Raw genomic sequence first — 13,205 nt, 5'->3', positions numbered from 1 at the left:
CAGGCTAGGTCTGCATGTGCATGTGTGCATGTGCGTGCGTGTGCGTGCACACACAGATGCATCTGGTCCCCCATCTACTGTTGCTTAGAACCAGCCATATCTGTTCCCTACTTTGAGTTGCTTAGAAACCGGAGACTAATAGTCATTTTCGCCAGTGAACGAGGAAACAAACTCCAGTTCTTTAAAAGAGGAAGGCAGAAGTTTGTGCCCATGAGGAGAAATTGCAGAGCCGCCGGACCCGATTTCCCAGGCCCTTCCCTTCCCGCCCCCTTCCAGAGTCCCTGGGCACGGCCCCAAGAGACCAAGACCGCTTCTCCTTCCTCAGAGACCTCTGCCTTAGGCTGGTCGAGGGCTAGGGCAGGAGGAGGGACATTTGGGCTCAGCTCCCGAGGCAAGAAAGGGGCACACGGGGAAGGGACCATGGGAACATCCAAGCCAACCCAGAGAGGACTTCCCCCTACTCTGGCCCTCCTCCAGAGCAGGTGTGTCTGTCTGTCTGTGGGCACACACACACCTGCCACGGAAGATTCCACGTGAAGAAAGGTCTTCCACAGTTGTCCTGGGGAGGGGCAAGCAATTCCAGTGGGACCTCAGACGGATTCACTCGGAATCTCAGGGTGGGACCCAAGCTTCAGGACGTGCCAGCTAAGTGTGACACCAAGTGAGAGACTCCTCACCTCTAGCCCCCAGCCCCCTCCCTCTGCCCCTCCTGCCCTCTCGCTGATGCTCCTGCCCCTCCCACGGCTGGACCATGTCCACACTCAGAACACTGCGTGCCAGGGCCGGGCTGCGAGCATCTCGGGCCCGGAGCTTGAGTCCCAGCGAGGTGACTCTCAGTCAGGCTGCTGAGACCTGGGCACCCCGTGCGCATTTCCTGACGGTCTTGCTAGCATGCAGATTCTGATCTGCAGGTCTGGGGTGGTGAATTCATTGATTGCCTTCCCAACAAGCGCCCGGGTGATGCTGATGCTGATGGTGCAGGGACCGCACTTGCACACAGAACGAAGAGTCGTCATAACAAACTGGATCAGGAGCGCTCATCTCCCCACCCCAGAGCCCTCCTGCGGCAGCCCCAGGCCAGGTCCTCCTCCGCAGGGCTGGCCCCTACCCTGCCTCCCTGGCTTGTTCCCTCAAAGCCAGGCTACCCCAGCCTGCCACTCTCCTGTCTCTCTCATCCCTGCCCCAGGCCCAGCCCGAAGCAGCCCCATGCCCCCACAGCTGGGTGGCATCGAAGGGTGCCCTCCTTGCTCCCATATCTGGAGCACTGGTCCCACTCCCTGGGAAGCCAGCCAGACCGCCTGACCGATGCCGTCAGTTTGGTCTCCTGCCTGCCCATCACTCATCTGAGTCTGTCTCCCTCCTAAACAAAACCCCAACAGCAAAGGAAGAGAGATGGGAGGTAAGGAATGCATGGACTCTTTAGGGTTCACAGCCCCGCTCTGCCGATTACCAACTTTGTGATTTGGTGCAATCTCTCGGCATTTTTGAAGCTCAGTTTCTTTCTCTGTAAGCTGAGGACAAGGACGGCCTTTATCTCACTGGGTGCATGTGCGTGAGAAAATACGCACCCGTGCCCAACGCGGTCCCTGGCCCTGAGGTTTGCTAACTGCCAGCTTGTCACCACTGATGACAAGTACCAGTTCTGCCTGTCAGAAGCTACGTGACCTCTCACAGCCTTGATCTCGTCACTTGGATGTCATGACACCTACCTGCTGTCCCCGGGGTCCAGAATGTTCCAGAGGCAGTCATGTGAACCAGCTTCGGATAAACTGGTTTTTTGTTTTTTGTTTTTTGTTTTTTGTCTTAAGCCAGTTTGAGTTTCTCTCCTAACTGAAAGGTTCCAGATGAAAAACTCAGTGGCAATCAGAACCAAGACCCGGATGGTGAGAGAATTACAGGTGAGCCGTATGCCGGGGGCATCCCTGAAGCCCCCCACACCCCCAGAGCCTGGGAGAGGTCCCCTTCGTGTTCACCGAGCCCCTTCCCAAGAAACACAGCTTGATCAAGGCACAGATTTTTCTTCTGCTTCATCATTTATAAAGCCGTACAATGGGTTGCAAAGAAACAAAGCAGCTGTACAGAGCGGGCCAGCATGGGTGTACAATACATTCATATCCAGGGCGAGTAGCACAGGTCAGGGTTTATACAAGGTGGCAGAGGTTATAGGCAGGAAGATACAAAATAGAAAGGATATTTCCATCTATATAAATACATAGCCCAGGGACGGGGAGGGTGCCGAGTTACTCTGTTTCTCCTGCCGAGGGCCTGGAGGCAGGGAGGTGGTGGCAAGGAATTTCTTACATTTGTTTCCAACGGACGTCAGAGGGAGGAGAGAAACTGGGGAAACACGGCATGCACGCACAGATGTGCTCACTCTCACACACAAACCGAACATGGACACACAAGAGAGTCTCCAAATGTTTAACACTGATTAGAAAACAAACTCGGGACATCCCTCTCCAATTGCCTGGGAAGAGCCCAGGTGTGGGAAATGCACGGAAGTCCTCCAGCATTGTGGACGTCTGAGGACAGAGGACACGGGAGGGAGCAGATCCACCAGAGCCCCACCCTGTGCACAGCCAGTCCTTACTGACAACACTGAGAATCTACCGACTGGGGGTCTTCCTGATTCCTTTCCCTGCTGGGTGATGTGGGTCTTGACAGCCGCTGCTCACTCACTACCGTAGACCCTAACCCCATGTTCTCTAGAGACCAGCAAAACACGTACACACATACACGCACACGTATGCATCCGCTCTGTGTTACGCCAGCCAGGAGCTCTGGTCTCAGGACCCTGGGGCCTGGGTCTGCATGAAGAGTGGCTCTGGGACTCTGCCCCCAACCTCTCCAAAGACCCCGAGTATGAGGAGATGTAGGGGCCAGAGGCAGCCCTTGGACGGGGCATGGACCCATTTGACCTTCCCCAATCTGGAAGTTGAGAAATTCCGAAGGCGGCGGGGGAAGACCCAGGAGGCAGGGACGGTGGGCAAATGCCCAGGGCCTATACCCTGCTCTGCTTACAGACACCTCCGCACATGCCAGATGGCAGGAAGAGCCTCCCCAACCTCGACTGGGGCGCCTCAGAGTACCTCCCCCCACCCCAGTGCCCCTTTACGAGGATCACACTTGTCCAGCCGGCTGCTGCCTCTTACGTGTCACACGGCCACCAGCCCCACCTGGCCCCTCTCTGCCAGTCTCTGACACACCCAGAGATTCCTCAAAACCCAAGGGAGAAGGAATCCACACGTTTTCAGAGTCGCTAGGGAGAGACTCCGACAAAGGTGGGGGTCAAAAGGCCTTCCCCAGCCCAGGACACAGTGTACTGGCCCGCAAACACCTGGCTAGATAAGGGGACCAGGGCGCCAAGACTGCACCCCTGGAGGTTGAGCAGACAGCTCACTTCCTTCCTATTTCCCCTCTGGGGTCACCTCTCCATTGTTCCCATGCCCTGCCCTGTCCTCCCAGTCCAGGGGCAGGGAGCCACCTGGGCCTCTGTCCCTGAAGCGGGCAGATGTCAGTTCCCTGCCTTCTTCCCTCCAGACACCGCGCAGGCCAGTCCCAGGCCCCGGGTCCCAGACCCCGGGTCCCAGGCCCCAGGCTGGCCGCAGACACCTGGCTGGAGCGTGGCGCCGGGGCCTGAGCCCACCTGGCGTCTGTGTCCGTTTTGCCGCCTCTCCCATCCTTCATTGCCAGCTTCCCCCAGACTCTTGCTTTGCCAGCCTATTTCTAAGACCAGACAGCATTCTCCTGGCTGACAGACAGATTCAACAAGAACAGCAAAAAGGTTGAGGCACAAGGAGGAGAGAAAAGGATAGACATTTACACAATAATAATAATTCTTAAAAGTGCTTTCTCTTAAAGGAAATCTTTGGCAAGAATATACTGCAGTGCTGTGGGTGTGTGTGTGTGTGTGTATGTGTGCGTGCACGCGTGGGTGCAGAGACCTAAACTGTGAGACACAGGAGGGCCACAGGGTCCCCCCAACCAGTGTCTGCCCCAAAGGTAGGGCCGCTTGGAGACTGGGGTACCCTTCCCCCTCATTCTTCTGGAAACCCACTCCTTCCAGAGGGATTCGGGGGAGTGCACGGATCCGCTTCCCAGGATGCCCAGTCCTTCCCAGCGTCACCTTAGGCTCGGGCCTGAGTGGGGCGGGCTTGCCACGCCTGGGCGGTGGGGGCTGCCGGTGGGCAGTGGGCAATCACGTGTGATGGACGGTCCGGGGCTGGCTGCAGACGGGTCTGCCACCCTACCTGGCCTCAAGGGGACAGAGGACATCCAGGCCAGGAGGGGAGAGTCCCGGGGCCAGATCCAGCAGGAGATGAAGATATTTACAAAGGAAGTGGGCAGAGACTGTCTCCTATCTGGGAAGAGGGTTGGGGTGTGTCGGGAATGGAGGGGGAGGAAATCTGGGCATCTGGCTTGGATGCCTCAGAAAAAAGAGCACTTTGGAGGAAACTCTGGCCTGCTCCCTACCTTCAGACACTCTCCAACTCCCTGAAACAGAACGTCCACACAGATACGGCTTCTTGGAGGAGAAAAAATGCGAAAGACACACGTCACCCACATCTGCCACACACGCCCTTGTCCCCCACAGGCTCATACACTTGCTCAGGCCCACAGTGAGGGGGACAGCTCCCCTCGTCTCTGGGAGCCAACTGCTGTGCTCCACGCTTGCCAGAAAACAAGGGGGGCCAGGGAATGGAAATGTGCGCCCCCTCCTCACTGAGCCACACACAGAGTCTAGGGAAGGCCAACGGCAGGGCCAGGAGACCCCTGATGCTCCAAGGATAAAGGCCCCCTGCATTTCAGACCTCATTTATACACAAAAAAAGCGATGGGAATTGGCTTATGCCCGGAAGGCAATAAAGCAATATGGGGAAACAATAAATACTTCTTGTCAATTTACCTATTCTTTTTTTTTTTACCTTTTCTTATATTTTATTAGCTTACAGATTCTGTCAGTATGTCTCACATATATATTATATATATTTATATATCAGTACAATGCCTCTCTCTAGCAGACCCCATCGGCTGAAGAAGCCACTCAACAATGGAGTCCTGGTGAATTTTCTACTCTGGCTTAGAGTGCTTGGGTGGTGGTCTGGGGGGTTCACAACTGCCCGCATGGACTCTAGGCCTTCTGACCTAAGTGCGTGCCCTCACCCCGCTGTTCCACGGGCAGCTTGGCTGTGCCGGGGTAGCCGTAACAGGAGGGGGAGCAGCAAGGCTTTGGCGTTGTGGGCGGGCCACCTAGGTGCACAGAAAGCAGCCCACGAGCTCTGCCAAGGACACCCCGGGCAGCCCAGTAACACCTGCAGAGCTGGGGGAAGGGCCATCAGGCATCTCCCCCTGGGGCCTCACCGAGCAGGTTCCCCAGGACAAGCTCCAACATTGAGACCCCAAAGGGCAGACCGGGGCAGGAAGGCTCAATTCCCAACATCCAAAAAGGCATCAAGGAGATAAGCAAATCTGAAGAAAGGCTGTTCAGAGGCACAAAACCCAAGAATGAGCCAAGGGCTCAGAGCCCTGCCCTTACCTGCTGCTGGGCCACAGGCTCAACCAGCACCCCTCCTGAGGGATCTCTTCCCCAGGACTATGCACACATGCATGCGCACCTCCCGAACCAAGGCTCCAGCCTCCCTGTGGGAGGGCTAAGGCTGCAGTGCGGCGAGCCCCACTCTTGCGGGGAGAAGCTACTGGCAGCACCCAGGGCCGCTAGAGAGCAAGTGCGGGGACCAAAAGTCTGTGACCCCATAATCTTGGGTATTCCTACTGCCCTGTTGCCCCCCCCCCCCAACTCACACCTTCTTTGAACAGTGTGCACATGTGTGTGCAGATACACGGGGCATGCACAAGTGTATGTGTTTGTAACTCTGGCTGAGAGGCACATGGAAATCAGTATGTGAAGCTGCGGGTGTGGACATAGTATATACCCCATATAGACACCCACATAGGCTATACATCGGAGGCAGAGTCCAGAGACCTTAGGGACCTCAGGTCTAAGGTACTCTCAAAGGCAAAAGTTCTGCCACTTGGTGCCCGTGCTGGCTCTTTTTGGTTTGCCGATCTACTACAGAGGCGGCCAGAAAAGGATTCTCTCCATGTGATTTCTCCTTGCAAAGCGGTTGGATTAGGGAGACAGAGCTTTTCCATTTACTCCCAAAACACAGATCCCCAAGGAGTTGGTCTGTCTCTTCTGAGGAGCCCCGGCCTCTTGGAAGGGGGAGGGGGGGAGAGGGACCTGGTTAGCATTGAGGCTTTGGGGGCTCCATGGTATCCATCCACCCAGGGGAATCCAAGTTATTCTCCTCCATCTTTTTCTTTCTCCAGCTCTCTTTCTCTCACCCCCTTTCCCCTCTGCAATTCACTTCCCCCTCCCCATGTTGCACTTTCTTCTCTCCTTCTCGAAAATTGGCCCAAAGTCTTCCTTCTGGATTCAAGGGTGGTCAGGATTCATGAGTCCCCTCCCCACATGCCCCGTCCCCACTGCCAAGGCCCCGGGCAAGGGCTGGCACTCATCTCTTCTGGCCCGCACTCAGCATGACCTTGGAGACAAAGTTGACGATGGCGGAGGCGGGCTGGTTGGGGTCAAGCTCAGCAAAGAGGTGGCAGGCATTGTCGGTGGTGCTGCCCTGCTTCCGGGCCACGAAGCCGAAGAGCCTGCCAGGGCAGGAGAAGGGGGTGACTGGTGTGAAGGGGACCCCAGGCCTTGGAGAGCCACCCACGTGAGTGAGCTCTCCTCAGGCTGAGGTCTCTGCCTACTTCTCCTGCCTCTCCCTGCACATGAGGCCTGGGGCACAGAGCACAGGAGAGAAGATTCCTCTCTCCCCTCCACCCCACACCCCACAGCCAGGTCCTGGAGGTAACAGGCCACTGGTTTCAGGTGGACAGAGATTCCCTTTTGAGGGAAGGAGAAGCTGGAGGCCAATGACAAGACTGGACACTAAGAGGTAGGGAGGAGGGTGAAAATAAAATGGGGACATTCCTCCTTCTCAGCCCCGCCCCCTCTGACTGTTCAAACACAGTTGCACATGAATAAAATGCTGTTTGCCCGTCAAAGCACTTGGCCTCAGACACCAGGAGAGGGTCAGGGAGACAAAAGGACAAGGGGTCACTCCTCCCCCCCACACACACACACTTCTCCTAGACTCAAGAGAATGGGAGGGGACTGGGGACCCCACACCTGTTCCTCCCTACCCCCACTCCCTGCACCAGGGCTGGAATGACCCGGCATTCTCTGTGCAAAACAGAGTTAAAAATATGAGCAGAGAACAGAATGTGAGCCTAGGTCCCCTCCCAGTCGGCACGTTGCTAATTAGAGCGAGATGGGGAAATCGGGACAGCTGGAGATTCCGACGGAAACCCCTCTCCCCAGGACTGGACCACAACAGCTAAAATTAGCAAAGCTGGATCCCGCTTGCTACCACCCGCACATATGTGTGAACACACACACACACTGGGCCTCCTACAGCTTTGCTCTCCCCAACTTTGTTTCAGGGTCCGGGAACAGCCCAGAGTCTGGGGTGATGGCCTGACCACGTGCAGGGGTAACCTGGGTCCATGCACCAATCCCCAGGACCCCCTGTCCCAGCTTGCTGGGTCCCCTGGGTGCACTGGAAGGCAATCAGGGCGGGGGAGGGAGTGGCTCAAGCTGCCGGGCATGACCTGGAGCCAGCCCTGGCTGCCTGGTTCTGCCAAGGTGGAGAGCCAGCCAGTCTCGCCAGCCTAAACACGGCCTGCCTGTCCTCCCTCTGGTTTATTTCAGCTCCGCGGCTCCCAGGGCCGGTTCAACACCTGCCAAGTTCGTTCTCTGTTTGGGGGAACGGATCCAGGCAAGAAACCTCAGCCCCACGGCAGGGAGGAGCACTTTCGAGAACTTGAGAACAAGTGTCTCCTTAAATATGGGGCCTGCGGCGCCTTGCACGCTCCTCCTACGTCTGAGACAGGCTCTCCTGGCTCTGCCTGGCCCAGCCATGCCCTGTAGGCGGGAAGCTCAGCACAAAACCAGCTCGAGAATGAGAATGATGTCCAGGCCGGGGGTCCCAGCCCACTTCTGTCCCTGACCCATCTCCCTCCCCATGGCGGCCAGCTCCCTTACACACCAGGTTCCCGCCTGCCTGGCTGGGGTCAGGGACTGAGAGACCCTAACCACCCTGGGAACTCAAAGAAGGCTGAAGGAGGAATGAGGCAAGCTTCAAGAAGGCTGGACCCCTGCATGCTCCTCTCAGCTAATTCTTTATGTGACCTTGGGCAAGGTGAGGTCCCCTGCATCCCACTCAGCCCCTCTGGCTGCTCCCAGGGGCACTCACAGTGCTGACTGCCTAGTGCTCAGCTCCATTCATTCCTGACCTGGGTGGCCTCACTGTGCCTCCTCCTTACTCTCCCCCTGCCTGCCTCCATCCTCGAATTCCTTCATCCAGCAAATATCTATCATCCCTCCCATGCCACGGACATAGTCCTGCCCTCAGGGACTTGGCATCCGGGTGGCCATGCCTCCCCATCCCCGGGAAACTCTCTCCTACCCCCACACCCATTTCTACCTATGCAAAGCATACTCTTTTAAGACCCATTTAAAACTATTAGATCTTTCCCCAAACCTTTCCAAAACTCTCCCTGTGCCTCGATGTGCCCTCCTTTGTTACCCCCCACCCATGTGCTTTGTGCCCTCCTTCATGTGTCTCTATGTAGCAGTTTTCATTTTCTTTTAACAGGGAAAGTCTTCCTTTACTAAAGCAATCTCACGTGAGGTCCTAATACATAAAGGTGACAGCAGGATTTAAGGCTATGAATGTATCAGTTCAACAACAAGACATTTACCTATTATAAAGTCATGAGGGAGAAAAGTTGGGGCTGTTTGGATGAACCATGCAAAGTCCAATGTGGAACTGCTGACCCCAGGTCAGCTTCAGCACTTGGCTATTCCTACACTCTGTGTAGGTTTTGTGAAACTGAGAAAACCATGGCCCACACTGGGAAATAACTGCCTACCAGGCCAGGGTTTCTCCTTCCTCCGTAACGGCTCAGTTGCAACCGGAGGACCCTAGGGTTCCTGGGAACATGGTTTGGAAACCGTTGCAACATGTTAGTGGCATGTCTGCACTTGTCTTATCTGCTGTGCCAATGTCAGGCCTCCTGAGAGTAGAGTCAGCCTCCTGGTCCATCAGAATTATCCTGGGGCTGAGCTCCCTGCAGGCACGTGGGAAATGCCAAAGGGGTAGGAGGATCAGCCAGAAGGTTCTAGGTGCATTCCCAAAGAAATTTGGATTTCCTGGGCTCCCAAGTTCTAATGAAGAGGGGAAGCCCAGCCACAGGATTTGCCAAAATCCACCAAAAGAGTGAGGATAGGAATCAAGGAAGCCAGGATTTGGATAGAAAGATAATTTAAACAAGCCCAGGGACACCTGGATGGCTTAGTCGGTTAAGTATCTGACTTCAGCTCAGGTCATGGTCTTACGGTCTGTGAGTTTAAACCCCACATCAGGCTCTGTGCTAACACCTCAGAGCCTGGAGCCTGCTTTGGACTCTGTGTCTCCCTCTCTCTCTCTTTCTCTGCCTCTCTCCCGCTCATACTCTCTCTCTGAAATAAATAAACATTAAATAAATAAACATTAAAAAACTAAACAAGCACTGCCCCATGACCACTGCCTCCATTAGAACTCCCAGCTTTCTGTCCACTTTCTCAGATCCCGGCTGGTCTGGTCTGGTCCTGGAAGAAGGGAGGTGTTAAGGCTGGAGGCTGGGCCTCTGGCCTTGAGACAAGAGAAGGCAAAAGACCTGGCTGCCTGGCCAAGCTCTATGCCTATGGCTGCCCTGTGCCTATCCCTGGCTCCGGATTCTACATCTCCCCAAGAAGCAGCCAGCTGGGGCCAGAGGAAGAGCCACACTTACTTAGCAGGGGCACCTCCTTCTGTCTTCGTCCACCTGTGGAGAGAAAGACACCACAGCGTAAAAACCACAACAATGTCTCCCCCGGAATCTAGCCCTGTGCATGCCCAGACCTGCTGGGGGAAAGCAAGGAAGACCCCATTCCAGGGGCATAGGAGCCTCCAAAGATCACGCAGCGGAAGGCATTCAAGGTGGAGACAACACTGCAACCTGCCTCCCCAGGAGCTCTCCCCAGTGTGGAGGGAAGAAGCCAAGTCAAGGTGAAAGATATGGCATGGGGCATGGAAGCAAGCCTTTGAGTCCCTGGGAGGGGCTGCACGTTTGTGGTGGGAAAAACTCAGAAAAGTACCCAACACAATGACTCACAGTCTTACAGACAATGGCGGATCTTCAAGTTGAGCTGAGAACATGCACCCACACGCACCCCAATGCCCACACATGCACCCACACAGACCTCAGCACTGTGGAGATGGCGTCTACAAGACACTTACTTTCTCTCCTGTGGATCCAGGTCACAGAAGGTGACGGTGTTGAGGGGGTAGTGTCGTCTGAAGAAGAGCCTGTGGCCCAGATAGCAGATAAACAGAGAATGAGTGCCTGAGTGATCACCCTTTCCCACTTTCCACAAGCAGGTGTCAGGCTACCCTCTGTGGCTGTCATGGGTTGACCCAGCCACTCCCTCATGAGCAAGATGGCCTGGGCTGCTCATCTAAGCAATGCACAGGGACATACAGGAGTCACTGAAGCATGTCCCAATTGCTAGTGACTAGGAAAAGGAGGAGAAAACTGGTGTTGAAGAATGAGCAATGAGGGGACCTGACAGAGGAAGGAAAGAAGCTGGAGGGAGAGCATGAGAGGAAGGGCTCTGTTCTAGAAATCAGGCACTTTTAGGAGTTGCATTTATGGCTGTATACCCCATGCAGGCATATTTGTAGAAAGGAAAAAGGATGGATGAGTGAACGGATGGGTGGATGGATGGGTAGATGGATGGATAGATAGATGGATGGATGGATGGATGGATGGATGGATGGATGAGTAGAGACACTGTAGAAAGGAAGATGGATGGATGGGTGGATGGATGGGTAGATGGATGGATAGATAGATGGATGGATGGATGAATGAGTAGACATAAATGGGTAGGGGAGGATAAATGAACAATTAATGGATACAGTAGTGAATGGATCAATTAGTAAGTGGATGACAAGTGGATGGATGGGTGGGTGGGTGGATAGATGGGTGGGTGGATGAGTGGGCAGGTGGACATATGAGCACAAGGTACGAATGGTAGTGGGTGGGTAAGTAGATAAATAGATGGGGCACAGGGGGAGACCCCAGTATGGAAGCAAGTCCAAGAGTCTTACTTTCTCTGGTTGTCAGTCAGTGTGATTCCCTGGGCAGAAACTTTGAAGTGAACGATGGTGGCAGCCGGTGTGGGGTCAGCAGCCAGAGTCTCAGAAGCGGCTTTGGAGATGGCTTGTGGCCCAGTGAGTGACTCCATGTCCACAGAGTTGACGAAGAGCACATTGCAAGCTGGAATAAACCCATCCAAAGAGAAGTCACGGGGACAGGAGTGGGTGGGGATGACCTCCCTGCTCAGCTCTTTGGGGGAGAAGGAGTAGATGAATTTTAGGCCAGCCTCAGGCCAAGGCACCTGCACAGAGAATCACGGACTCCCCAGAGATAACTGGGTCTGCAGGAAGGGACAAGGCAGGCAGAAAGAAAGGCCTGGGCGGGCATCCCCTCTGGGGTGGCCACTCACCTGCCCCTTGCTTCAGCAGGTCAGCGGTTGAGTTGGCAGGGCCCGAGCTATCTTTCGATTCATCTGTGGGGTCTGAGACAAAAATTTAAGTCAGCTGGTAATTAAAACTCTAGAGTTGGAAAGAAGCACAGGTCTGGCTGGGCCTCAGGCAAGCTCTGCAAATACTTTGTGCAATGGATACTGCTTTTCATAAGAGGCCCTGGCAGTGGGCACGTGTGTGTCTGGTCTGAACATTCAATGAGGACTGTCAATAGTCAGCATGGGGGTTGAGGGCTCTGGAATCCAACAGTGTGGGGTTCAGATCCTTGCCCCAGCCCTTGCCAAGTACCTATAAAATGGAGATTGTGAAGATAGGACCCGTCGGGCTGAGTTTTTGAGATGTTCCATGTACAGCGTTAGCCTAGCACTGACATCGCCTTTGTCATTTTGCATTGACGTACCTTTGTATAGATCAATGGATGTCCTAATTCACCAAAGCGCTAACACAGAACAACCATGATTTTGATATTATGAAGAATGGAGTATTGTCTGCACCAGTGTTTCTCAGATTTTGGAGTGCAGGCTTATGAAAACACAGATTACTGAGCCCCCACCGCAGAGTTTGTGATTAGGCGGAACTTGAGAACGTTTGCTTTTTTAACAAGTTACCAGGATGCCGGCGCCACCGGTCTGGGAACCCTACTTTGAGAAGCACTGGTTTATACACTGTAACTGTCAAACAGTCTGTAACTGCTAAACGACTTTCATAAATTTCACAGAACTATAATTTGGTTGGGGTCTCAACTGTGTGGTTCATAGCGCTACTTAGGTTGTACTTGGACTTTTAAACCAATGATGTTGGTCAATTATTATTAATAATTCAATGAATTGAGCTGGATTCAAAGAAACTGTGAAATAACATTATGGGTTTTGTGGGTGGGCATGACCCCAGGAGCTCCAAGGGAAGGTGGAAGAGAGTCCCAGAGACACTTCCAAATATCCTGTTTGTAAACAGAGAGGATGGGGACAAGGTACCCAGTTTCTAGTTCCTAGACCCCCAAGGTCAAGGTCGACGATAATTTCCCTCAGGTGGGCACTATATTTGCCAAAATCAAGAGGGCTTGCTCTTCCTATGAGCTCTATGTCCCCTCAGTCAGAGAACAGCCTCTCAGCCAAGCAGACCAGAAACTCCAGGAACGTCTTGGCCCCGTTTCCTTCCCACGCCATGAGGAGCCCAGTCACCTCTTTCTCTGAGTGTGCTCCTTCCTTTTTATTCAGACCAACCTTCAACACCTGGGCGCCCCCATGACATAAATCTGCTTTCCTCTCCCCCTTCCTTCAGCCCTGCCCGCTGATGCCCATCTCCTCCAGACACAGTCCTCCCCATAACCAACTCCTACCTCTAGTGCCTCCTCCCGGGCTTATTATGAGCATTCACGAAAGAATTTCTGAAAGCCACCAGAGAATTTTCCAGAACAATCTGGAAAGTCAATTGTGTGTGTTCCTGGAGTTAAGGTTTTAAAAGAACTTTTCCTTCTTTTTTAATAGGAGATTTTTTTTTAAAAAAGGAGAGTAGTTTTAA

The 13,205-nt window shown here is 54.1% G+C and overlaps 1 protein-coding gene across 12 annotated transcripts in view; it reads right to left on the bottom strand.

Annotated features, from left to right (window-relative positions):
* Positions 1–2,002: 2,002 nt before the first annotated feature.
* The window catches only part of TNS1 (tensin 1), a 184,503-nt gene continuing 173,300 nt past the window's right edge, over positions 2,003–13,205 (bottom strand). For all 12 annotated transcript variants that reach the window (XM_029933858.1, XM_029933861.1, XM_029933859.1 and 9 more), the window contains 5 exons: positions 11,645–11,716; positions 11,247–11,415; positions 10,377–10,445; positions 9,889–9,921; positions 2,003–6,660 (listed from right to left, as the gene is read on the bottom strand). In XM_029933858.1, the coding sequence (XP_029789718.1) occupies positions 6,516–6,660; positions 9,889–9,921; positions 10,377–10,445; positions 11,247–11,415; positions 11,645–11,716 (488 nt within the window). In that variant the 3' untranslated portion in view covers positions 2,003–6,515. The remainder of the gene's footprint in view (positions 6,661–9,888; positions 9,922–10,376; positions 10,446–11,246; positions 11,416–11,644; positions 11,717–13,205) is intronic.

This window comes from Suricata suricatta, chromosome 3, assembly GCF_006229205.1.
Source record: "Suricata suricatta isolate VVHF042 chromosome 3, meerkat_22Aug2017_6uvM2_HiC, whole genome shotgun sequence".
Taxonomy (NCBI): Eukaryota; Metazoa; Chordata; class Mammalia; order Carnivora; family Herpestidae; genus Suricata; species Suricata suricatta.
The sequence above is the reverse complement of the archived record's forward strand: the minus strand, read 5'-3'. Positions and strand labels throughout refer to the sequence as shown.